The following is a 27,599-nucleotide window of genomic DNA, read 5'->3' as shown; positions in this document are numbered from 1 at the left end:
AATGTTCACAGTCCCTGCTTTATTTTCATTTGGCCACACACGTTTAAAAAAAACAAACATACACTCACAAAATACCCAAACATAGGGAATTAGAAAGGCAAAAAACAAGGGGCTTATGGGCTGAAAGGATATCCTAGGCATCAGAACAAAACAAAACCAATCATCTACTGAAAATTTCTTTGTTCAAAACGCAAAGATATTTTGTTTTTAATGGGATTTAATTTTTTTTTTTTTTTAAAGAACCCTTTAAAGATAAAAACTAAGCTTCTTGTGTTGCCTATGGCAGGGTCTGGCTTCACTTCCTTGAAGGCCTTTTGTAAAAATACAGATGCCAGCATTCAGCAGCCTTGATGGTTGCCTTCCCCCCTTCGCCCCCAACCTGCCATCTGAAAGTGCAGCACCCTAGGCCCACCCCGATGGTAACTGTCAGGGGCTACAGAGCATCTAGGATGTGGTCGATCTTGGTGACCAACTCCTGCCGCTTTCCAGAGATGAGCTTCTCATTCTCAATGTACGTATCTTTCTTGAGCTTGCCGGCCACCAGCCGCTCGGCTTCCACCGCGGACTTCAGCACCAGCTCCTTGACCTGCGCATCCAGCTTCTGCATCTCGCTCACCTGGCCGAAGCAAGAGCAGGGCAGAGCTTGAGAGTGGTCCTCCCACCCACACTCAGCAGGGCCCACCACCTCCCATGGGCAGAGGGGCTGGCTGTGGAGGGAGACGGGCCTGGCTTCCAATGCCAGCTCCATTTTCTGTACCTTTAAGCTCTGACCTCAGGCCTCAGCTGTACGGGAGGATTGTGAGGATTGAGTGGGAACACAGGGGCAATCCCCCAGCACAGTGCCAGGCACACAGCAGGTCCTCGAGGTACGTTTATCTTCTTCCCTTTGGCTGGCCAAATTAGGTCCAGGGACTCAGTTGGGCAAGACTAATGGCGGGGGTGTGGCAGACAGACTGAATGACTCCCCTGTTATCACCAGCTGGGTGTGAGGCTGAGGACTTCACAAGACTTGACAATCATAATCATTCAACATTCAACAATTACTGAGTGAGCCACAGTGCTAAGCACAAGTCCAGGCTCTGGAAAACCACAGTCAAGACAGATGAGGCATCTGGCCTTCAAAAAGCTACCAGGTAATACTCGAGCACATAAAGAGAAGAGTTGCAGAAAGAGGTAGGTGCTATGAAGAACACAGGGTAAGGAGAGGGAGTGCTGTGAGTGGCGTGTGGAGAGGGGGATCATCAGGGCCTCTGAGGGGCACCTCTGGGGAGAAAAGGGGTCTCCTCTTCCTTTATAGGTAACAAGGACTCACTCACAAAGCAGGTCCCAGGCAGGGTTCTCAGCACTTTATATGCACTAACTCATTTCACACTCACAACACGGTGAGGTAAGTACTGAGGCAAGAAGAAACGGAGGCACAGAAGTTAGGTAACTTGCCCAGGTTGACAAAGTCTGAATCAAATGCCTGATTCTAAGTCTAGGTTCTTCTCAGCACACACAAGCAGCCTGGAGCCCTGCCCAGGCTGGCCTCCGGGACAGGCAGCCGTCGTTCTCAACAGTGCCCATGTGGACAGTGACATGGAGGATAGCAGAGCTTTCCGAACCCAGCCCATAACCAAGACCCCCAAACTTCTCGTTCCACTGTAGGGCTGGCTCCACAGGACAAGCCAACAGTGAGCGACAGCCGCCCGGCATGTGCCCCACCCAGAGCAGCCCCGTGGTGCTCGAGGTGGGGGACAATCCCTGAAGGCATAACAAGGGAGGGCAAAGAGCCAAGGGACTCCGGGACAGCTGACACTTACTTTGTCACACAGGTCAGAGCCCTCTGTCTTCAGCCTGGACTGTAGCAATGCAATCTCACTGGTCAAGGCCTTGTGCTCCGTCTCCAGGCTCTTCTTGCCGCTGTTGAGAGTGGACACATCCCGCGACTGCTTGTACCTATTGACGGTCTCGTCAAAGTGACGGTAGAGACCTATTCTCTTGTTGACCAGGGTCAAGACCTGCTCCGTGATGCAAGCCACCTTCATCCTGGCCTCTGCAGCCGGATCCTGTGGGGGCAACATCATGAGTGACAACATCCAGGCCTGAGCCTGCTCCAACCTTCACCTCCCAAAGAGTACCCACCACCGGCTGTGCAAACAAGAAAAGCCATCTTCCTGGAAAGTCAGAGAATCAAACCTTTGCTGACACTAAATCTGGACCAGTTCAGCAAAGGGCAGGACTGGGGACATGAAGATGAAGAAGACATTCACTTCAAAGCCCAGCAGGGCAGAGAGAGGATGGGAGAAAGGATATTAATGCTAGAATACACCATGAAAGGGGGTGCCTGGGTGGCTCAGTTGGTTAAGCGACTGCCTTCGGCTCAGGTCATGATCCTGGAGTCCCAGGATCGAGTCCCACATCGGGCTCCCTGCTCGGCAGGGAGTCTGCTTCTCCCTCTGACCCTCCCCCCTCTCATGTGCTCTCTCTCTTTCTCTCTCTCAAATAAATAAATAAAATCTTTAGAATACACCATGAAAGGGATAGGTGAGGTGCTAAAGGAAGAGAAACCTCCATGCAGGTCAGGGAAGGCTTCTAGGACATTTATTAGGTCTCCCTCCTTAAAACCTTCAAGAGTTTCCCAGGGCCTAAAGGATAAAGCCCAAGCTCCTTGCCCTGCCATTCATGATCCTTTAGATGAGGCCCTACCCCCGAATTCTCTCTCATCACATGTCTACTTCAGACAAGTTCTAGCTTGGCAGCTCAAAAGGCCAAATCTGGTCTGCAAATGGTTGATTTGGCCCACAATTGTTTTTTTTCCTCAATAAATTATCAAAGCTTTAAGATCAGGAAATGTATATACAAGAAACTGAATAAACTGACCCGTTCATTCAGTGAAGTACTCCGCAGCTATACAAAAAATAAATAATAATGAGGAAAAGCTCTATGAACCGTTTTGGGTAACTCTCACAACCTGTTTAGTTTAAAAAAAGGACAAAACATATATACTTGTGCTACCTTTTGTGCAAGAAAGAAGAGGAAATAAGAATTAAAGTATCTGCTTATTTCTGCAAAATAAATCAGGAAGGATACCCAGAGACTGATAAAATTAGTAATCTACAAGGCAGGGTTTTATAAATCCATAATCAAAATTAAATACAGTGCCACAGGGAGAAACTACAATAAAATTCAAACAAATAAATGACCCTAACTATATTTCAAATGAGTTAACACCGGAAAACTCAGCCAATTACCTTGGAACTCAGTACTCTGACAAGATATTTTCAGTCTAGAGACAAAAAGAACTCCTAACAAATCTTGGGACTCTACCTGATACGTCTGGTGTTTCTGGGGCATGAGTGCAACAATTCTGAAACTATTTTGTGTGTTTACAGAATTCAACAAATGAATAAACATACTGACGCTGGGGTCCAGGAGAGAAGGAAAACCGGTGGATGAGAGAGGACAGCAAGAACCCTGTGGCGTCAGACTGGAGGGAGACATCCGTGTTAAATGCTACTGTAAATACCATACATCTCTCCCCAGCTCTGTCTGCTGAAAGGCCCAGACACAGCGACACCCAAAAAGCAATGATCACACCTAGTTCCCAGATCATACTCTCTAGGTACCATTTCCACACTGAAAGGAACCAGGGCTGCCTGGAGAAAGTACTGAATATGCCTGAAACATGCTGATAGGCCTGACAATAAGGAAGTGCTTGAAAAAATGATGAGACATGACAAAAATGGACCAATGTGGGATAATATGAGCATCAAAATAAGTAATACCAGTGAACAGTAGCCCAGAGTAAGGAAGGAAGCCAGGAGTCCCAACAAGTAACAACCAGCCAACCAGTCAACCAGGAAGAGAAGCTTCTCCTTCCAGCACAACGCCAACAAAAGGAATCACAGTTTTCCAACCACCACACTAAGAGCAGATTCAGACAAGAATCAATACTAAATGCTAGGACTAATTGGTGAACGTATATGAGAGTGTTTCTATAGCCTCAAACAAATCATACATTAATTGCAAAGAGAAAAACAGTAACTTTAACATGAAGAAATTAGGCAGACATCAACTTAGCCAAGTCAGGACAGTTAATAACATTCCCAGCACTGGGACCAGCTGACATCAGGTAGCCCTGAGGGGATGCGCTACAAATATGGCACCACTTTATAGCACTCTTGCCAAAAATGCATAATCTCAATTTAATCAGAGAGAAACATATGATACATCTAAGTTAAGGGATATTCTACAAAACCGGTCTCTACACGTCAGATATGTCAAGGTCATTAAAGACAAAGAAAGGCTGAGGAGCTGTTCCAGATAAAAGGAGACAAAGGAAGCGTTACAACTAAATGGGATACATGATCCTCAGCTGGATTCTGGAGGAAGAAAAACAATTGCTAAAAATGTTACAGTCACCGGGACAGTCTGCCAGATCTGAACATAGCTTGCATGTAACAGCATTACAGCGACATAACATTTCCTGAATTTGATCCTTCTACTGTGGTTATGTTAAGAGAATACTCTTGTCCCTAGGCTACATGCATGCTTTAATACTCAAGGGGGTAAAGGATATAAATGTCTACAACTTACTCTCAAATGGCCCAGGAAAAATAATTATGTATCAAGAGAGAAGCCAAATGTCAAGTGCTATGTCTAGGTAAAGAGTATACAATCGTTATTTTTACTATTCTTGCAAAGTTTCCATAAATGTGGAATTATTTTAAAGAAAAGTTTTAAAAAAACAAAAGCAGGGACCCCTGGCTGGCTCAGTCAGTGGAGCATGTGACTCCTAATCTCAGAGTTTTGAGTTCACGCCCCACAATGGGTGTGGAGCCTACTTAAAATAAAATTTAAAAAATAAATTAAAAAAGGAAAGCAGCATTTATAGCTTAAAAAGTGGAACTATTTCATAATAAAACCTACACTCAGACCTTCTGTATGACAAGGCTTGCGAGCAGCTGCCTCACTGGGCAGCCTGTCTATGGAACCAGCCGGATCATCGTCTTTGCCACATGTACCCTACTGCTCCCTATGGGTTCCACCGAAGCCCTCCCTGCCGCTGCACAAACTGTTCCTTCCAGCTGAATGCCCTTCCCTACTTTGTCTGCGGTCACCCTCCTCAGGACAGCCCCACCATGAAACACACTGCCGGCTGCCCTGTTTCCACAGCACGCGCCCACCAGCGGCAACCTGCCTCACGTAACACCACACGCTCTGTGACCACAGCAACAAGAACAGGGTCTCTCTCTTTACAGTAAGGATTAGCGGAGGCCACAGGCAGGGGAGAGGCTTCTGGGCAACAGGGTTCTGCCTCGGGCTTGTTGAGAGGATCCCTGTGCTCAGTAAAGCTAACGAAACACATTATCAAGGACACAAAACGACTAACAAATGTAGGAAAAAAGCCAAGGGGTACCTTTGTGATGGAAAAGTCCAGCCTGACGTAGATGATGACAGTGAAGAACAAGATGTAGAAAGCAGCCACCACCAGCAGTGGCTCCTGCAGCATAAGCACCTTGTTGAACGTGTAGTGGACCTAGGGGAGAGAACAAGGAGGATGGGCTTCCACAGGCCTGCATGGACTCAGACACCCGGGGGCAAGAGGGGCCTCAGCAGGCCCACGATCATCCAGGCTGCCCCACCCATCCCCAGAGGTGACTGTGCTCAAACCCCTGCAGCCCAAGGAGGGCAAGATAAAGACAGGCAAGTCCATGGCCGCCAGGACCCCATACTCTGGGGAGGAAGACACAGAAGGCAGACCAGTGGAGCACTCACCACGATGTCCTGAATGTGCTGTTCCACCAGATTTTTCTTATAAGCAACAATCACAGGGCGGCCAAATGTGTCTAGGTAAGTGTAGTGCAGCTCATCTGGGGCCCGACTGATTTCATAGGGACTGTCAACTTGGATGTTCCTGGACACAGGTAGGAATGAAATACAGCCTAAGACAAACTGCACTGACCAACGAGGTTTATTTAGGGTTGGAGAATTCTAAGGCTCAGGGGGCCTATCAGGGTTGCTAAGTTCCCGCTCCACTCTGCTCCCCTCCTGGCACCAGACCTTCCAAGACAGCTGACCCACTGCCAGAATACCCCGACTATTCGACCACTCTCCCGCTGAGGTAATGACCGTCTCCCTGCTAATGCTTCCTTGTTCTTGCTAGTGCTCACCAGTACTGGCCAGCCCCCGGAGTCACACAGCCCACAGCCCCCCTGTGCACTCCACCCAGCAAGAGCCTCTCGGGGACTTGAAGAGGCCCCTGAGAAGTTACTCCAGAAGTTCTTTCTCCTCACATGACAGAGAACTTTCATAAGGTACAGTGGGACATGTCCTGTTTTTGTCTGCCTGGATCCACTCTCCCTCTTCCAGGTTCTCACGCTCTAGTTTTGCTAGAACTCCCCATCCCCCATAGGAGGAACAATTAAGGTGCCGATCTTTCTGGTGACCAGAGTGGGCACGTGACCCAAGAGAGGCCAAACAGAAGCTCCCCTTTAAGATGAACCTAGAGCGAAGTGACATGGAGACACACATAGGTGTTTATCCCTCCTGCCGAGGGCAGGTCCCCTGTGAACAACTGTCAAGTTTCCACCAAACGGACTCCCAGAGATGTTCTGGCTCTGCAACTTATGCTGCCAATTTACAAGTGACTTACCCTTCCAAATGCACTCCTTTCTGCTTAAACTGGCCAAAGACAGCACTACTGGTTGTAAGCATGGAACCCTAATACACCATGAGGACCCCCCTTTCTGAACCTGGTCTAACCAGCCCAGGATAAAATAGAGCCACTGTTCCATTGCTCTTCTTTTTTGTATTAACACAGCACAAAGGCTCCCTGGCTGTCTTGACTCCACATTCTGTCCTGTTGCAGATCATCCCATCCCCTTTGGATGCTGCAGCTGTCATACAGAGGCATTCTGTCTGGGGAATGTATTTCATAAATAAACCTTGTGCCCTCATTCGAGTCTAACTTTTCTGTTTAAACTCCAGTCAGAAAGTCCCTACAGACCTCTCAGTCAAAGCTATGTGCTGAGTACCTACTCAGCACCCCCCCAGAACATAGCTTCCCCTTGAGGTACAAGGCCACTACCAGAGAAATGGGAATCAGAGGAAAGGAACAGTCACACTCACTTGGCCCCTTCGGGCAAGATGATCTTCACTGTCAGAGAATCTATCACTTGCTCATCAAACACATGGTCCACGAACCTCATCTTCAGTGCATACTGGTCACCTGAAGAAAGACAAACACGTGCAGGGATGTGAAAAACAGAGGAAATGACACAGGAGCTAGGGGGAAGCACAGGGTACAAACACTCTCACCTTACACAGAGAGGAGTAAAGAGATGCTACCTACAGTTAACGGACTAGGAGATTCTGGGAGACAGAGGCGGTGCCGGCAGCATACTATGGGTCTTCCCCAATTTCTACATAAAGGCAGAGCAACTAGAGAGCAAAACCAAAAACCCATGGAGCATTTTTTACAACTAGGTAAAACAAGGATCTCCACGAACCCCAAAATACAAACGGGGAAGTCACAAAACACCAACAACACACAACGTGCACATTACTAGTGTCTGTAAAGGAGAAAGCAGAGGGAGGCAACAGGGCAAGTGACAGACCTGAGAAGAGAAGAGCCCCAAACAGGCCACCACATTGACTAGAGAAGGAGGCAAGCCAACTGTAGAAAGCAGCTGGAGCTCCGAGGAGTCCTCCCCTAACCCCACATGGTGGGCAAGCAAAACAGGCCCACGGACCTGTGAGTCTAGAGCAGTCTAGTCCCTGAGAACTTGGAAAAGCCATCAGAGCTCTCCTCCCAGGACAGCACCCTAAGTGGAGGAAAAACTGCCGGAAGAAAATCAAAATACCATACTAAATCAACAGAGAACTGGCAGTTACGATACCTCCTCCTAAAAACTCACATTAAAAATGAACAGGGGGCCTAGCTGGCTCGGTTGGTTGACTGACTGCCTTAGGCTCAGGTCATGATCCCAGAGCCCCAGGATCGAGTCCTGCATCAGGTTCCCTGCTTCTCCCTCTGACCCTCCCCTCTCGTGTTCACTCTCTCTAATAAATAAATAAAATCTTTAAAAAAAAAAAGAACAACAGAGGGGTGCCTGGCTGGCTCAGTTGGTAGAGCATGCAACTCTTGACCTCAAGGTTGTGAGTTTGAGCCCCACATTGAGTGCAGAGCCTACTTAAAAAAAAATTTTTTTTAATTAAAGAAAACTGAGCAACAGAAAAAGGGTACCCCTCACTCTCAGAATAAGTTATATTTTTAAAAGCTACAAAAAAAAGAGAACATCCCAAGAGAAAATGAAAACATGCCAGAAATTCATGCCACAAAACTGATTAAAACTCCTCCTGCAGGGCACCTGGGTGGCTCAGTCGGCTAAGCATAATACTCTTGGTTTCAGCTCAAGTCATGATCTCAGGATCGTGAGCTCGAGCCCCACATCAGGCTCCGTGCTGAGCATGGAGCCTGCTTAAGATTCTCTCTCTCCCTCTGCGCTCCCCCACCACACACACACTCTTTCTCTCTAAAAAACAAACAAAAAAAACTGTTCCCAGTATTTCAAAGCAAACTAAAGGTACTATAAAAATGACACAAGTCATGAAAGAGCAATATAAACCAGAATTATAGAAATTCAGAAAAGTGACAGAATGCAGGAAAAAATTCAGGAAATAAATTTTAGAAAGAAAATAATTGTTTTAGAAACGAAGGATAAGCTAAAAGGAATAGCAATGAATAAACACAACAGGTAATGTCTTATAATAAAAAGTAAAAAGAGGTAAAGTTTTCAATGAAGGAAAGACTCGAGAAACTGCCAAATATTGAAAATAGGCAAAGACTCAACATAGAAATAAAAGGAGAAAATTTACAAAAAGGTTTCAAAACTGTAAGTTGAAAAAACATAATGCAGACCCAAGAATAGGAACACGGCAACCACTGCCAAAACACGTTCCAGAAAAGTATTAGATTTTAAAGGAAGAATCCCTTTCAATATTTATATAAAAAGACTTATAAAGGGGAAAAATTAGATCATCATCAGACCTTGAGAGTGACATTTTATACCAAAAAAAGTAACGTATTTAAGATATTCAAGGAAATACATATGAGCCAGTGATGTTACATTCCTCAAGATGCTTACATGCACAAAAGGCACCACCTGTTATCGCCTATCAATATGTGAGAACTCAGTCCCATAAGCCCTCCCTAAGGAATCGACTAGAGAAGGAGCTTCATCAAAATGACTAGAGCTGTCAATGTAAACACTGACAGGGTAAGCATTAACTACAGCTACTATAGAGGTAAGACTAGAGTTAAAAGGGGCGGGCACCTGGGTGGCTCAGTGGTTAAGCGTCTGCCTTCGGCTCATGTCATGATCTCAGGGTCCTGGGATCGAGCCCTGCATCGGGCTCCCTGCTCTGCGGGAAGCCTGCTTCCCCCTCTCCCACTCCCCCTGCTTGTGTTCCCTCTCTCGGTGTGTCTCTCTCTGTGTCAAATAAATAAATAAAATCTTAAAAAAAAATAGAGTTAAAAGGGGCACCCGGGTGGTTCAGTCGGTTAAGCGTCTGCCTTTGGCTCAGTTCATGATCCCAGGGTCCTTGGATGGAGCCCCAAGTCAGGATCCCTGCTTCTTGGGCAGTCTGCTTCTCCCTTTCCCTCTGCCTCTGCCCCCCCGCTCATGCTCGCTCTCTCTCTCAAAATAAATAAATAAAATCTTTAAAAAAGGGGGGGGGAGCATGCTGTGTAATGGCTATTTGTTCTGACAATAGATATAATACAGTATACACACAGCACACCAAAATGGGGTAGAATGGGGAGGGGATATGCCAAAAATAAACTCTTTTCAGTAATCATATTGGAAGTGGTAGTATGACCATTTTTTATTCTGAGACTGCTGTGTATTAGGTGTGGGATAAAACAATTAATTGTGGAATGCTCTCATTCTGTCACCTTCTCTGTCCTTCAGAAAGAGGACTCTCGATATGGAATTAGATACAGATATAACATAGCAGCAAAATCATTACAGTTCACACTATTAAGTAACTATATAAATTCATAATTTTTTTACACATAGACATAATACACACCTAGCTCTGTTAACTGAAAAGGCCTAGATACTGACCAAACTAAGAACAATATGCATTCCTAGTTCTCAGACTGTGGTCTTAAAACACGTTTTTCCACAAGAAGAAACTAGGGATTTGAGGAGAAATGGCTGATTCCAGGTCTGAGACAGAAAACATACAAGCTGGGGGCGCCTGGGTGGCTCAGTCGGTTAAGCATCTGCCTTCAGCTCAGGTCATGATCCCAGGGTGCTGGGATCGAGCCCCACTTCGGGCTCCCTACTTAGCGGGGAGCCTGCTTCTCCCGCTGCCTGCTGCTCCCCCTGCTTGTGCTCTGTCAAATAAATAAAATCTTAAAAAAAAAAAAAAAAAAGAAAGAAAGAAAATATATAAGCTGGGCCAAGAATGTCTTTCATAAGACATCAAGGAAGGTAACAGCTTTCAATCTGCAAGAAACACAGAAAACACAGGAATACTGAATTGCACTTTAAGTAAGGAGTCAGCAAAATCCAGACTGTAGGTTACACTACAAGTGGCTCACATTCTTTGATAAACTGTAAAAAAAAAAAAAAAAAAAAAACAGATGGAGGAGGGGACTATGGATTAATGGACTCATAAGACATCAAATTTTTTGAAAAGAGCAAAACTAAAGTAGAGATTCTAAAGACACATACTTGGGTGATAAAACTTAACAAAGTCAAGAGAGTGGTTACTAAAAGTCAGGATGGTAACCACTATTGTGGGGAAGGAAGAGGTACATGGAGAGTTTTCTGGCTGGCTGGCTCAGTTCAATTTCTGGGCCTGAGTGGTGGTTCTGAGGTGTTCTTATAGACATTTACTGAGCTATACATTTGTTTGTGTGGTTTTCTCTATTTAATTTTCTATCTAAAAGATTTTTTAAAAAAAGACGAAGAAAATATGGCAAAATGATAATAATAATTAGTTCTGGGTGCTTGCGTAAAAGTGTTTATTATTCTCTTACTTTTTCTCTTTATTTTTTTAAAAACCTCAAATTAAAAGAATTGAAGCAGTTCCATCTTATGATGGAACTGGGGGTAAGAGGAGGATTTTTTCCAGACTGTTCGAACTGACTACCAAATGCATGTTATTACTTTTACAATAGTAATTTGTCCCCACCCATTAAAAAATTGTTCCTAATATCCCAGACTTCCAAAAAACGACAATACTCTCTTCCCATCAAAAATGACTGGCAACTGTTAAAAAAACAAAAACACACACACACAAAAAAAAACCAGCACTAGAAACAAAAATGCAGGAAACGAAATGATAGTCTCTCCCCTTTCTACTCCCTAACTACTAAAGACTGACCCAAATTATAGAGGTACTCATAGCTTGGGAGGTTGTAGCCAACGATGTAATGGGTCTTCCACCCGCCAAACAGAGGGAAGCGAGGCCGGATTTCCATCTCTACAGAGTCGTCCAAAATAAGGAGGTGGCTGGTGGAAACATTGCCAATCTCGTCCCGGTAGTAAACATCCTGGGCAGCGGCAGGGAGGATGGTCTGCAAGAGAGGGGACACGCCTTCTAAAGCCCCCAGAAACTTACTCACAGGAGATGATCCTAAAGACAGAAAAGACTTTCTGCGCCAAGAACCTCCCCATAGCACTATCTAATTAAAACAGTCCCCAAACTGGGAACAACCCAAAAAGAAATCTAACTAGCCCCCCTGCCTGAGGCTTCAAAATTTCTAGATATTGCATCTATTTCTCAATCATGGTAGGTAAATAGCCAATTCTCCTAAACAATAAATAATGAAGACAATCATAAATACCTTTATGAATATTAAGGATTAATACAAAGATAAACATAATCTCTAAATTACTCTGCAGGGAGAGAAACTAAAATTGGGAGAAATTACATCAAATCGCTAGGTGGTAGGGTTATGGAGGGGTTTTTCCACCTCATATTCTTTACTATAGCTTCCAAATCTGTAAGAGTATTTTCATAATCAGGAAGAAACAATTCTAACACTTCATTCACATAACGAGCCCTTCTATAATATGAAGTACAGATGACCCTTAGACAACACGGGTTTCAACTGAGCAAGTCCACTTATATGTGGATCTTTTTCAGTAAATACAGTAAATACTGTAAATTTATTTTCTCATAATTTTCTTAACATTTTTTCTCTAACTTATTTTGTTATAAGAATACAGTACATAATACATACAACATACCAAATATGGGATAATGGACTGTTTATGTTAATAGTACGGCTTCCAGGGCGCCTGGGTGGCTCAGTTGGTTAAGCGACTGCCTTCGGCTCAGGTCATGATCCTGGAGTCCCGGGATCGAGTCCCACATCGGGCTCCCTGCTCGGCAGGGAGTCTGCTTCTCCCTCTGACCCTCCTCCCTCTCATGCTCTCTGTCTCTCATTCTCTCTCTCGCAAATAAATAAAATCTTAAAAAAAAAAAAAAAATTAAAAAAAAAAATTAAAAAAAAAAAAAAAATAGTACAGCTTCCAGAAAACAGGAGGATATTAGCAGTTAAATTTTCAGGGAGTCAAAAGTTATATGCAGATTTTCAACTGTGCAAGGGGCCAGTGCCCCAAACTCTGTTTTCCAAGGGGGTTTTCAACTGAACATGTTTTCAGTTTCTGACTGTACATGAAAATATAAGATTTCATTTATAAGACTAAAAATATACAAAACTTCATGTACAATATGATCAAGTATCTTTTTAAAAAAAGCATTATAGAACAAAAGAAATATTAAAATATGAGCAATACTAATTCTGGGGGGGGTCTGGTTTTTCCTATTATTCAAATTTTCTTTTAAAAACGTGGCCTGGGGCGCCTGGGTGGCTCAGTCAGTTAAGCATCTGCCTTTGGCTCAGGTCATGATCCCAGGGTCCTGGGATCGAGTTCCGCATCAGGCTCCCTGCTCAGTGGGGAGCCTGCTTCTCCCTCTCCCTCTGCCTGCCTCTCTGCCTACTTGTGCTCTCTCTCAAATAAATAAAATCTTAAAAAAAAAAAAAAAAAAAATTAAAAATAAATAAATAAAAAATAAAAACATGGCCTACTTTGGGGCACCTGGCTGGCTCATTCGGTGTAGCACGTGACTCTTGACCTCAGCGTTGGGAGTTCGAGCCCCATGGTGGGTGTAGCGATTACTTAAAAATAAAATCTCTTTTCAAAAGAAAAAATGGCCTACTTATACAAATGGGGGTATTTTTTTTTTTAAGATTCTTTCTGTTGGTTCTAACCCTGTGAACTCAACTACTTGAACACCAATTGATCCCAAACAATGGTCCATATTTAGATACTTTCAAAAAGCTAAAGGGCAAATGTGATAAAACGATACTTTCTCCCAATGTCCACGTTGCACATCCCATACCTTAAATGAGCGGATGGAGGCTATTCCACTATCTGGCTGTCTCTGGTAATCATAGCGTGAAAAGGGTCCCTTCAGCACAGCCCCTGTGTGCTTTAAGTCCACATTTTCTTCCACAGCAATGTTACCCCAGTGAGAGACCTCGATCACTCGGGTCATGCTGGTGATGGTCAGGAAAGGGCTGTTGTTCTCATAATGTACTTTAAAAGTATCCTGGAGAGAAAAGAAACAAGTAGTTCCAAGTCTGGGTGACAGATGAATCAACACTAGTTTCAAATACACTGGAGACAATCCATACATCAGCAACAGAATGGCTCAATTATGGTGTATCAAATGCACTCTGTATTCTAAAATGATGCTTACTAGGACTTTTTAATGGCATATGGAAATAAATATTCATGATGTATTACTAAGTGGAAAAATAGGCTCCACAAAATTGTTTTAGGTTCCAACATAAGTATCATTTGTATTTTAAAAACAAAAACTTCTACATGACACTTATCTTATAGACTATAGGAGTAAAAGAACAAAAAGAACCTGAAATGAAATACGGGAGAATCCCAACAGATAGGAAACAGAGTTCTTAGATTGTTTCTACTTTCTCCTTGTAGTTTTTGTTTTCAAAATTTCTACAATGAGCTTTTTAAATTGCCTTTTGAATAATTTTTGCAGTTTTGAAAGAAAACAAAATCTTAAACTATAATAAAGAAAAATTCTGACAAGGTATATATATGATCTCATAAAGACATAATGTCTACCCAATGAGCTAGCAAATAACCTCAAAACTGAGGATGATTCATAGCACTACTGGATTTTTTCTAACACGGAGAAGACTTACCCAGAAAAGTTCCCAGAAAAGAACCTGTTTAGCTAATATGTATGGAGCTAACAAAAATATGTGTCAGTCACTCTTTATGAGTGCGAAACAAATGCATGACCATTTAATCCTCAAAACAACACAATGAGGTAAGTACTACTCATCTTGTTTTACAAATTAAAAACACCGAGGCCCAGCAGTTTTAACATATTCAAGGTCATAAATAAATCTAAGTGGCAATACTTTTTTTTTTAAAGATTTTTATTTATTTGACAGAGAGACACACAGTGAGAGAGGGAACACAAGCAGGGGGAGTGGGAGAGGGAGAAGCAGGCTTCCCGCTGAGCAGGGAGCCCAATGCAGGGCTCGATCCCAGGACCCTGGGATCACGACCTGAGCCGAAGGCAGACACTTAACGACTGAGCCACCCAGGTGCCCCAAGAATCTGTAGATTCTTAAAAGTTCAACTTCATCCATAATCATATTTGACAGTATTTAATGCCAATACTGATAAGGATACGAGGAAACTAGCAGTTTCTGACTGCTGGTGCCATAATAAATTGGCTAAATCTTTTGAAAAACCACTTGGCAACATACATCAAAAGATTTTTAGGGGTGCCTGGGTGGCTCAGTCGTTAAGCGTCTGCCTTCAGCTCAGGTCGCGATCCCAGGGTCCTGGGATCGAGGCCCACATCGGGGCTCCCTGCTCGGCAGGAAGCTTGCTTCTCCCTCTCCCACTCCCCCTGCTTGGTTCTCTCTTTCACTGTGTCTCTCTCTGTCAAATAAATTAAAAAAAAAAAAAAAAAAAACTAAAAAGATTTTTAATTTTGGGGGCGCCTGGGTGGCTCAGTCGGTTAGGCAGCTGCCTTTGGCTCAGGTCATGATCCCAAGGTCCTGGGATGGAGCCCCGCATCAGGCTCCCTGCTTGGCGGGAAGCCTGCTTTTCCCTCTCCCTCTCCCTCTGTCTGCTGCTTCCCCTGCTTGTGCTCTCTGTCAAATAAATAAAATCTTAAAAAAAAAAAATTTTTAATTCTTTAAAAGATTTATTTATTTGAGCAAGAGAGTGAGGGTGCATGCATGGGTGGAGAGGCAGAGGGGGAAAGAGAGAGAATTCCAAGCCGACTCCCTGCTGAGCACAGAACCCAAGGCAGGGCTCAAGGCTGGGCTTGATCTCAGGACCCTGAGACCATGACCTGAGCCAAAACCAACAGTCTGAAACTCAACCAACTGAGCCACGCAGGAGCCCCCACATCAAGAGATTTTTAAAGTTCGTACGTCTTGATTTGAAAACTTTTACTTCAGAAAATCTATCCTATGGCCAACACACATGAAAAGATGCTCATCATCAGTTATCATCAAGGAATGCAAATCAAAACCACAATGAGATATCCCCTCACACCTCTCAGAAGGGTTAAAATCAACACAAGAAACAACAGGTGTTGGTGAGGAGGTGGAGAAAAATGAACCCACATGCACTGTTGGCGGGAATGCAAACTGGTGCAGCCACTGTGGAAAACAGCATGGAGGTTCCTCAAAAAGTTAAAAATACAACTACCTTATGATCCAGCAATGGTCCTACTGGGTATCTACCCAAAAAATACAAAAACACTAATTCGAAGAGATATATGCATCCCTGTGTTTATAGCAGCATTATTTACAATAGCCAAAATATGGAAGCAGCCCAAGTGCCCCTCGACTGATGAAAGGATAAAGATGTGGGGGCGCCTGGTGGCTCAGTCGTTAAGGGTCTGCCTTCAGCTCAGGTCATGATCCCAGGGTCCTGGGATCGAGCCCCGTGTTGGGCTCCCTGCTCCGCGGGAAGCCTGCTTCTCCCTCTCCCACTCCCCCGCTTGTGTTCCTGCTCTCGCTATCTCTCTGTCAAATGAATAAATAAAATCTTTAAAAAAAAAAAAAAGAAAGGATAAAGATGTGGTACATATATGTGTGTGTATACACACACACACACACACACACACACACACACACAACGGAGTATTATTCAGCCATTAAAAAAGAATGGAATCTTACCACTTGCAACAACATGGACGGAGCTAGAGTATAATGCTAAGCGAAATCAGTCAGACAAAAACAAATACCATATGATTTCACTCCTATGTGGAACTTAAAAAACAAACAAGCAAACAGAGTATGTATATATAGAGAGAGAAAGAAAGAGTGAGAGAGAGAGAGAAATATCAAGAAACAGACTCTTAAGTGTAGAGAACAAAGAGAACAAACTGATGGCTACCAGAGGGAGGTGGGTGGGGGGATGGGTGAAATAGATGATGGGGATTAAGGGCACTTACTGTGATGAACACTGGGTGTTGTATGGAAGTGCTGAATCACTACATTGTACACCTAAAACTAGTATTACACAATATGTTAACTAACTGGAGCTAAAGTCAAAACTTCTTAAAAATAAAAAATAAAAAATCTACTCTGAGACTATATAAAAAGTTATATGTAAAGAGATGACCACTACAGTGTTAGAGAAAAAAAGCTAACTGTCCAACATAGGAAACTTGGCAAATAAGCTATAAAACATCAAATTATAGGATCTTAAATGGCTATTAAAAATGGTTTACAAAGGTAATGTAAAATGTTTAGAGAATATTCTAAGTGGCAAAGTACGCAATACTTTACACACAGTGTGATTTCCATATTAAAAAGCCCCTATGCTTAGAAAGAAATGACTCAGGTACTACTATGTCAAAAGTGGATGTCAAATTTTCCTCTGTATTTGCCAAATAGTCTCTCATGAGCATTTTATTAATTTAAAATGGAAGAAGAGGGGCACCTGAGTGGCTCAGTCGTTAAGCGTCTGATTTCAGCTCAGGTCATGATCCCAGGGTCCTGGGCCTGAGCCCTGCATCAGGCTCCCTGCTCTGCGGGAAGCCTGCTTCTCCCTCTCCCATTCCTCCTACTTGTGTTCCCTCTCCCGCTGTGTCTCTCTCTGTCAAATAAATAAATAAAATTTCAAAAAAAATAAATAAAATGGAGGAAAAAAGTCCAAAATCCAAAATATTGAAAATTTAGAAGCTTGTACAGGAGACAAATTTCTGTCCCCAACATGAATTGAATTAAGTAAGGAAAAGAAATAAATAATGCACTTAGAGGAAACACAACTCAGAGCTCCACAGAGGCATGCGCCCCCAGGGCTCTCCGCACCACAAGGTAACTACACCAGCAATCACAGAGAGATACTCTCACTCCCCCACCAAAACCCCTAAGGCTACAGTATACACACGGTGCTACTTTTCTGAGAAATGGGGGAATATAAAATTACTATAATCTGCATATATTTATAGAAAAAAAATCAGAAAGATAAACCAAAAGCTAATATAAATGGTCACCAAAAAGAACAGACAGAAGGGAGAAGTGGAAGCAAGAGTTCTCTGAATATACCTTGTCAAATAATTTTGGTTGTTTTCATTTCAAAAAATTATATCAATTAAAAAAAAATTCTTAACAGTGAAAAATGACCCAAAATGAACAGCCCTATGTCAAACTGACATCTGAGACCGAGAAAACAGAAACAATCATTTCAAGTGACATTAGAACAAACTATTTTGACTGTACATCCTCAGTGACACATGTTCTAAACACAGAGATGCATGGAAGTCTTAAATATCCATGTATTTCAGAGATGACAATCAAGTACATAGGCTGAAATGACACGATTCCTAAAATTTGCTTTAAAATATTACAACAGAGAAAAAAAAAAGAGTGCTGATAAGTGTGGTAATATTCTGATACTCATTGACAATGTCAAAGTTGATAGGTGTATGGGAAGTTATTACACTATTCTCTATACTTCTGTATATGTTTGAACTTTTCCGTAACAACAGTGTTTTTTAAGCCTTGACTGCTCCCTCTACGCTTAAGGCCCAGCTCCTGGGCTCAGCGAGGCAGCCAGCTTTACTACCCCAGCAGCCGCCCCCGCCAGCACAGCACCTGGTCTCCCATCTCGGGGCCTCTACCCACAACGCCTTGTTCCCTTCTCCCCCAACCCCCACTCCAACCCTCCACATGCTACCTCCTTATTTTTTATTATTCTTTTTTAATGTGAGTATATTTGCTAGAATTGTGCTACATACAACTTGCCCATCTTCCCTGGAAGCTAATTTATTTGTAATCTAGTCTTGGAGGAGTCATTTAATTTCACTGATTCTGTTTCCTCGTCTATCGCTAGAGAATAAAAAAGAAAATTAACTTTTTAACTCTGATTCAATGAAATGAATGATTTTATTTAATACACTATCTACAGAGCCTAGGAAATAAGATGGTGGGTCAGCAAGTTTTTCTTCCCTTCCCTAATCCCCTTCTCCTCCACCTTGCTTGCACTTAAGTTAATGCCTCTGGGCTCACATTTTATTTCATGTGATGGGAGTTCTGTTAGTATAAGACTCTGAGCCTTTTCATCCAGAGGACCGGCATCCCCTAAGTAAAGAGTAAGTTGGAGAAGAATGGACAGGGCATGCTCTGCCCAGCTGCTCTTCTCCATCTGGCATACCTGCCAGTAGGCAGTTAGAGAGCTCACTTCATCTGCTGGCAAGACTTCCACATGGAGAGGCTTGCCCTGGCCCACCTTATTTGCATGGACACTCTTGTCTCAATTTGGGATTCAGTATTAGGAAACCTCCTGCAGTACCTGCAGATGAACTCTATCTCCTTCAACCTAGTTTACCTGTAATAAAGCTACATATTTTTTCACTTCCTACCTACCTCAATACTTTTGTTTCTCAGTGTGTACAGAACTTGGGAAGGGGGAAGAGTATTGCTGTTTGTGGGGCTCCCTCAGAGACCTCAGCAATCTCCAGTTATCATTATCACTGGCTAATATTAGGCTTTGACAGGTCCTAAATGCTGATGGAATAATTCAACTCAGCTCATGTGTCACTGCTTCAAAAATCCAAGTCATGAAGTTTATGAGGTTCATCTGCCATGTTTTTCCTTATTAGAGAAAATCTTCCTAAACCTCCCAGCCTCTAGCTATACTCCCAAAATGAGAAAGGTGACCCCCATGGAGTCATTTCACAGCAGGTGAAAATGTTTGGGGATGATCTTAAAAATGACTTCAGATTTACACCCATCTCACACCACCAAGCCCATCCACTAGTAGTCACTCCAGAAGACATTCTCTGAAGTAGGCAGGGACAGACTGGACTCCACACGAGCCTACCTGACTGTAAGCAGGGATGTCTCTGAAAGGTCCATAATCCAGGAGGTCCTCAGAGCGCGTGGGGTTCCCCAGCTTGGTGTAGCTCTCTACATTTCGGGAGGCAAGCTTCACACGCATCGTCTGTGTCTTCGTTGGATAGGGAGAGTAGAAATAATGGTTCCCCTCAAACACGACAAACTGTTTCTCTGACTGGGTGATCTGGGTTGGATACGGCTGAAGCACATGGGTATAGACTGTTTCCACAATGACCGAAACCTTGGCCCCAGGATCGAGAGCAACTGGGAGCTTGACTGTGAAGAATCTCCCACTGGAGCAAGAACAAGGCAAGAAAATTAAGAGATGAAGGGAACTGAAAACAGAAATAGCAACTCAAAGTCACAGCAACATTTTGTACCCAAGACAAAAGCAGTTACCTTTAAGAGATCATCTTTAACCTATTAATTCAAGCCTTTTAAGACAGATGTCTGGGTATTCATTTCACAATTGTTTATAATAACAGAACAGTACAACAGCGCCTGGGTGGCTCAGTTGGCTGAGCGTCAGACTCTTGGTTTTGACTCAGGTCATGAGATAGAGCCCTGTGTCGGGCTCTGCACTCAGCAGGGAGTCTGCTTGAGATTTTTCTCTCTCCCTCGCCCTCTGCCCCCTCCCTGCTCTCTCCCTCTCTAAAATAAGTAAGTCTTGGGGGGAAAAAAAGTATAAAACGTAAAGGTCCAACAAGGTCCAACAACAGGATAATGGTTAAAAGCATTCCAGCAGAGCCACACAGTGGGATAATGGCAGCCACTTAAAAGGATATTAAGCATTTCCATGTACAGTGTAAATAACAGAAATCAGTTCACAAATGGCATAGTATGATTCTATCTTAAAGAATTAACATAAACAAGTATATGTGAAGAAAAGTATTCCAATGAATGTTTCCAAACTGTTAATGGTAACTGTCTAGGGAGGAGAATAAGCTTTATTTTGTTATTTTCTCCAATTGGTTTTATGAACTTGTACCACTCTCATAACTAAAAAAATAAAGCTACTAGCATTTTAAAGAAAAAGAGATGGCCTGGAAACTACTAAAATCCATAGGATATTAACTCAAAAATAAATCTGAATTTTCTAAGCCACAAGATAACTTTTGGTAGGCCCAGAAACTGTTAGTGGAAAATTAAAGGCATTTAACAGGCTTCTTTGGAATTTGTCCTCCAAGGTCAGAACACATCAGAACATGGATCACTTTTCCTGATATGGCCTTACGGAATCTAATCTTGCATATCTTCATCAGTCACACCATCACACACTATCACAACTCTGAAGTACCTACTTAAAATATAGTAAGCTTTACACCTTCTCCCAGGACGGTCTTAACCAATTCCTGGCTTCAAGTTCCAGATCTGCTTCTCATCCCACACTCTGCCCTGAGCACTAAACTCCTATTTTCAAAGGTTCACTAGACAGCTCCACTGACCACCCAACATACCCAGTATCATTCATGATCCCAATTCCTTACTCTGTTAATAAATACTACCACCATCTGACCACTTCTAAACCAAAACCCTCTTACATGGTCGGATGCCTCACTCTACTCCATCCCTAATGTCAGGTTAATCCTGCCTGAGGATGTCTCTCAAATTCATCCCTTCCGGAATTTCCATTGCTGCCCCCTCGGTTCAAACAATTCTCCCTTGCCAAGATTATTACCTATCTTCCTAATTAACCCCCTAATCTCTTTCTCCCTCTAGCCCATCAACAAAACGTGACACAACCCCACCTTAATTTTCACATGAAATGTCCCAGCATAACTGAATCTCATTTTAACAACATTTCAGTGTTCCAGGGTGATCATTAGAAATATCAATTCTCAGGGGCGCCTGGATGGCTCAGTCAGCTAAGTGACCAATTCTTGGCTTTGGCTCAGGTTGTGATCTCAGGCTCCTGGGATTGAGGCCTGCATCAGGGGCCACGCTCAGCATGGAGTCGGCCAGGGATTCTCTCGTTCTCTCTGCCCCTGCCCCCCTGCACTCTCTCTAGAATAATAAATCTTTTTAAGATTTTATTTATTTGACAGAGAGAGAGACACACACAACGAGAGAGGGAACACAAGCCGGGGGAGCAGGAGAGGGAGAAGCAGGCTCCCCGCCAAGCAAGGAGCCTGATGCGGGACTCGATCGCAGGACGCTGGGATCATGACCCGAGCCGAAAACAGACGCTTAACTGACTGAGCCACCCAGGCGTCCTAGAATAATAAATCTTTTTTTTTTTTTTTTAGATTTTATTTATTTATTTGACAGAGAGAGAGACACGCACAGTGAGAGAGGGAACACAAGCAGGGGGAGTGGGAGAGGGAGAAGCAGGCTCCCTGCTGAGCAGGGAGCCCGATGCAGGGCTCGATCCCAGGACCCTGGGATCATGACCTGAGCTGAAGGCAGACGCTTAACGACTGAGCCACCCAGGCACCCCAATAAATCTTATTTCAAAAAAAGAAAGAAATATTGGAGCACTGGGTCCTGGGATGGAGTCCCACATTGGGCTCCCTGCTCTGCAGGAAACCTGCTTCTCCCTCTCCCGCTCCCCCTATTTGTGTTCCTGCTCTATCTCTCTTTCTGTCAAATAAATAAATAAAATCTTTTAAAAAAAGAAGGAAAGAAAAAAGTATCAATTCTCGGGGCACCTGGGTGGCACAGTTAAGGGTCCGGTTCTTGGTTTTGGCTCAGGACGTGATCTCAGGGTCACAAGATTGAGCCCCAAGATCCACATACGGCTTCGTGCTCACCATGGAGTCTGCTTGAGAGTCTCTCTTCCTCTCCCTCTGCCCTGCCCGCTCCTGCTCACTTGTGCAAACTCTCTCTCTCTCTAAAATAAATAAATAAATCTTAAAAAAAAAAAAAAAAGGAAATATCAAGTCTCATTGCAACTCGGAAGCAGCAGCTAATGAAAGCTTCTGATTGATGAAAGACTAGGCAGACAACACAGAGTTGACTATACTGGCATCTAAGGAACAGATTTTTTCGTGGATCAGAACAAAGACACATAAGTTGTCATGTTAGGGTTGCAGGATAAGTGACTTGTTTAATGTTGTCATTAAACTTTATATAGACAGATTAATAAATTTAAAATTATCCCATTTATACGCTTATGTAAAATTATGTATAAATGGGCATATGCATAAAGAAAATAGTTATGTCATATTCTCATTTTTTTAATTTAAAACTAATGAGAAAAAATTTTTTAAACTTTGCCAAGCAAACAAAACAAAACAAAAACAAGCTCTGCCAAGCAGGGAGACCAAATCTAACACTTTCTGAATCATGTGGGGACTGACAGCTGTAAGGTTCAAAGGTTTGCTGGTCAAGAATCAAATATTTTATTTCTTTTTATGATAAACTACAGCATAAGCTAACGCTGTTTGCCTCAGCAAACAGGATATTTTAATCTTAGCACTGCTGACATTTGTGAGTGGATAATTCTTTGCTGGGAGGAGGAACCTGTCCTGGGCACTGTAGGATGTTTAGGAGCATCCTTGGCCTCTACCCACTAGATGCCATCAGCACCCCTCAGCTATAACTAAAAATGTCTCCAGACATTACCAAATGTCCTGGGCGGGGCAGGTGCAGGACACGACTGCTCCCTCCTCCAGTTAAGAATCACTGAGCTAAAAACATTTCTTCCTCCCACATCACTCATTCAACAAATATTTCAACGCCTAATCAATACCATGCAAAATACTGGTAACTGTCGAAGCTACGTGATGAGATATATGGGGATTCTTTATTCAATTCTTCCTGCTTTGTATTCGTTTTGGAAAATATCCTTAACAAAGCATTTTACAATAACTAGTAAGTGCCAGGCCCCATGGTAGGTGCTGAGGTTAAAGCGAAGAACAAGGCAAGTCCAACACCAGCCTTCAGAGAGCTCGGTCTAACTCCCACAAAGAAGCACCACGTTCAATGCCCTGAAGGCTCAAGAGGAGGTGGGGAGGGGGTAGAATTGTCTGCCCTTTGGAAAGAGGATGGTAGCCAACAACAGATGGGAGGTTATTTACTGAGACAAACAGCCTGGAGTTCTCACATACCATACTGATTCTCCATCCACTGTTTGGAGATCCCTATCCCCACATACATTAGCAGACCTGACCTGGTATGGAAAGTAGCTACCTTCCTGTAAAACAAACTGCCACCATGAGGGGCAATTTTAGCATCACTAATCAGAAAAGACATCACTGGGTCAGAATACATTATAGCCTGTTGCTTACTTAACATACACTATATTAATTGAAACAGCCTCTAAAACACCAGGTATGTCCTCAGCAACTCTCCTACCTTATGATTCCAACCGATAGGATAACCTACAACAAGAAGAGGCAGAATATATAGATATTCCGACTGTTTGGTTGCTTACCTTTTACCCTTAATTTTGGTTTCTCGTACTTCCAAATTGTTCTCTTCCTCATCTTCTCCCTTCACCTGTAACAGGACAAAAGAGACTATTCTTTTTATTATGTCTTCCAGCCTCTAAATTTGAGTCAACAGTTAACCAACTGCCTTAGAATGTCCACAGTAAAGTATTCAAACTACAAGAACTTAAAGAGAACTCTGGTAACAATTTTTTTTCCATATGAAACATAAGAATATTGTCAAAGACTTACTTTTGCAACGAATAAGTTGTATATAGTAAGCTCTATAAATACATAACATTTTCCTGAATGACCAAACACACACATATAAATAAAAACTACACTTACACTTTACGTTTCCCAATACAAAGGTGATGTCTTCTTCTCCATTTACATTCAAATACACATTTGCATAGAAAATAAATAGTATTATTTACTGTTGTAGTAGAAAAGTCTCACACATTGCCAAAACTGGTTCTACTTGCATGAAAGTTAACAGTAGCATAAGTCCAACAACCACTGCTTGTCACACTCCCTTATTCTCATCCTTCACTGCAAAAGGATGTGTAACCAGGAAGAGAATGTTAACTCCAGCAGGCTGCAAGGTCTATCTGAGAAAAAGTAGACACCCTGAATCATGAGATGGTGGAGCAAACTATAAGGAAAACCTAATACACACTGCCGATCTCTTTGCCAACTCAAACTCTGCTAAGGAAAAAAAAAAAGTAAAACTACTTTTTGGGCTGAAGCACTTGTTCCCAATAGGGCACACAGAACTATAATGAGGAAGAAGCTATTTTTAATATTTTAAAATGCCTAAAAGTGGGCGCCTGGCTGGTTCAGTCGGTGGAGCATTCAACTCTTGATCTCAGGGTTGAAAGTTCGAGCCCCATGTTCGGCGTAGAGATTACTTAAAAAATAAAATCCTTAAAAAAAATTTTAGGGGTACCTGGGTGGCTCAGTCAGTTAAGCATCCGACCCTTGGTTTCTCTTGGTTTTGGCTCAGGTCATAATCTCAGGATCATGGGACTGAGCTCCACATTGGGCTCTGCACTCAGCAGGGAGTCTGCTTGTCCCTCTCCCTCTGCTCCTCCCCCTGCTCGCACTCCCTCCCTCCGTCTCTCTTTCTCTCTCAAATATTTTTTAAAAACTTTTAAATAAAAATAAAATGCCTGAAAGTAATCATACAATCATCCTCAATAAAACTGCACAGGCCAATAAAAACAAGCTTCATCACTTTGACTGGAATCTTATCACAATGGTAACATTCTAGTATACTCGTGCTTATCACCATTCAGTTACATGTTGATCTCTTACTAAAAGATATTAATTAATAAAAGACCAGAGAGACAAAAGATTTCAAATATAGAATCCACATGAGAGGAAAAATATTAATATGGTCCTTGGTAGTAAGAAGATGAGGAACCACTAGATCCTCATCAGAAATCATCACTGTGGGGCGCCTGGGTGGCTCAGTGGGTTAAGTGCCTGCCTTTGGCTCAGGTTATGATCCCAGAATCCTGGGGTCCAGCCCCATGTTGGGTTCCCTGCTCAGCAGAGAGTCTGCTTCTCCTTCTGCCCCTCCCCCTGCTCATGCTTTCTCTCAAATAAATAAAAATCTTGAAAAAAAATTCTTTAAGAAGTCACCATTGTCCCTTCTAACCAGTTCCTAAAATTCTACATGGAAGGCTAAAGATAAATCCACTGAAAATTCAAACTTCTAGCAACCTTATCAAGGCCTCGAAGTCAACTGTTGAAAAATACACACCCTCTTTGCTAAGTCTAACATCTAGTTACATTTCCCATTGGGATAGGGGTGTAAAGGAGCACATATATCTATTTAACCCGTCTCTCTCATGGGACTATAAAATTAACAAATGATTTTGAATAAATCTGGTGATGTGACTGCAGGTCTTACATCCCTACACAACCCTACCTCAGAGCCATCTAGGCCAAAAGACGCAATGGGGTACAGTGAAGAGCACACAAAGTTTGAAACTAACCTAAGCCCCGATTCACTCATCGCTCTAAGAGCTGACACGGGGTTTAAACAACTTAACTCCTAGACTGCACTCCTCACCTGCAGTAAGCCTACACCTCAAAGTGCTGTTATGAGGGTTAAAGAGAATGTACTTAAAACACCTACCACAACACCCAACACAAAGTAGATTGCCAACAGGACATGTCTGCAGTAATCCAGCATTCTCCAGCATGATGACAGATAGCTTCTGCGGCTGTCTCGTTAAACTGTGGCAACTTCAATTTATCAGAACTAGTTTTTTGTTTTGTTTTAAGATTTTATTTATTTATTTGACACAGAGAGGGAGAGAGCACAAGAGGGGGAGTGGCAGGCAGAGAGGAGACTCTCCGCTGAGCAGGGAGCCTGACACCAGGCTCGATCCCGGGTCTCCAGGATCATGACCTGAGCCACCCAGGTGCCCCCAGAACTAGTTTTTATAAAAGAATGGGATTTAACATTCAAAACACTCAAAGGTGGCAGCACACATTTAAATGAAGTTTTGATCCATCTTTACACAAACCTTTGCGTAAAACTGTGCATTCCATCATAGACAAGGCACGAAAAGGAAGAGGAATCCTTTCAGAGGCATAAGCTCTATAAACCCAGCTTTATAGCTCCAGATTCAGTCAGAGAGTAAGATGTACTTAGAAGAAATATGACACTGTAATGACTAGTCCCTCAACAAATAATTGGGTAATCACTTAATGGACGCTGCTTAATGAAAATAGTAATAAAAAGCAAACCTATGGATATGTAAGCCAACATTTTATTTCCTTGAGAGTTGTAAAAGTGTTCACTGAAATGCTGGGGAAGTACATAAAGCAAACTTCCAAGCCATATACTGCTGAGGTGCAAGAACGAGAACCGGTAGGAGGAAGGGAGTGATTCGGCCTTGACCTTTCTGTACAGTTTAAAAGAGGTTTTATTACCTACATGACTTCTTAAACTAACTTTAAGGAGAGGAACCAAATTTAAAAAGCGGTCATTAGCAACCTTCAGTGTATTACACTAACAACGGTTTCAAATTACAAACTGGAAAATACACAATGTTACATTTCTGATTGTATTGGATGACGGCTAGAAAGAAGCACCTACTATGGGCCAGACACTGAATTAAGAGAATGATACTCATTTGGGCTCACTTCTTCGTCCTCCGGTTGGGCTCCTGAGTCAAGTCGTGGGAAACGAAAAGTTTGGAGCACACCCGCGCCCCGCTAGGCCACTAGCCTGGTTTCCCCGGGCAGGGCGGGCAAGGGGAGCTCGCTCGGCCCAAGGCCAGCACGGGTACCGCCCGCCCGCCCAGGAAGGGCCCACTCGGAGCAGTGGGGGGCCGCGATCGGACTGCTGCCCACGTGGGCGGCGGCCTCGCTTCAGCAGGCTTACGCTGACGTGTCCACCGCGGCGGCCGGGCTGGCGCGCGCCGACCCCCGCCGCTCGCCCGCACTCACCTGCACGCCGAGGTGAGCCAGCCGGGCCTCGAGCTCGGGCTCCAGGGCCAGGAGGAAGGAGGCTGCGCGGGATGTGGAGCCGCCGCCCGGGTGCGCCAGGACCACCTCGGCCGTCACCTTAGCCAGGTGGCTGCTGAGGTCCACCGTGCGCTTCACGTCCTCGTTGACCAGCAGCGGTGCCTCCGGGGAGGCGCTGCCCGGCCCCGGGGCCCAGGCCCCGAGCAGCAAGAGCAGGACCAGGCGGGCGGTGGGCGCCTCCATGACCCGGACGAGCAGAGCCGCAGACCGCGCCGAGCGCCGCCGCCGCCCCGCCTCCGGCCACTGTGCAGCCGCTCATTGGG

General features: G+C 43.6%; 1 protein-coding gene across 1 annotated transcript; it reads right to left on the bottom strand.

Annotated features, from left to right (window-relative positions):
* Window positions 1–199: 199 nt before the first annotated feature.
* RPN1 (ribophorin I) lies at window positions 200–27,599 on the bottom strand. Its single transcript, XM_032412047.1, has 10 exons — window positions 27,259–27,599; window positions 23,796–23,860; window positions 19,407–19,713; window positions 13,411–13,620; window positions 11,383–11,575; window positions 7,114–7,213; window positions 5,761–5,899; window positions 5,402–5,521; window positions 1,803–2,048; window positions 200–616 (listed from the first exon to the last, which is right to left on the bottom strand). Exons 1-10 carry the CDS (start codon window positions 27,517–27,519, stop codon window positions 434–436), a joined length of 1,824 nt encoding a protein of 607 aa, XP_032267938.1. The 5' UTR covers window positions 27,520–27,599; the 3' UTR covers window positions 200–433.

The sequence above is a fragment of the Phoca vitulina genome, unplaced genomic scaffold, assembly GCF_004348235.1.
Source record: "Phoca vitulina isolate PV1807 unplaced genomic scaffold, GSC_HSeal_1.0 scaffold13, whole genome shotgun sequence".
Taxonomy (NCBI): Eukaryota; Metazoa; Chordata; class Mammalia; order Carnivora; family Phocidae; genus Phoca; species Phoca vitulina.
This window is presented reverse-complemented; position numbering and strand designations above follow the sequence as displayed.

Bases quoted from the DNA above. Each gene is read 5' to 3' on its own strand.
- RPN1 (XM_032412047.1), bottom strand. From the start codon at position 27,519: ATGGAGGCGCCCACCGCCCGCCTGGTCCTGCTCTTGCTGCTCGGGGCC. The intron at 19,714-23,795 runs GTAAGCAACCAA...TTCTTGCTCCAG, and splicing joins ACCAAAATTAAGGGTAAAAG to TGGGAGATTCTTCACAGTCA. The intron at 617-1,802 runs GTAAGTGTCAGC...TGCTTCGGCCAG, and splicing joins GCTCTGACCTGTGTGACAAA to GTGAGCGAGATGCAGAAGCT.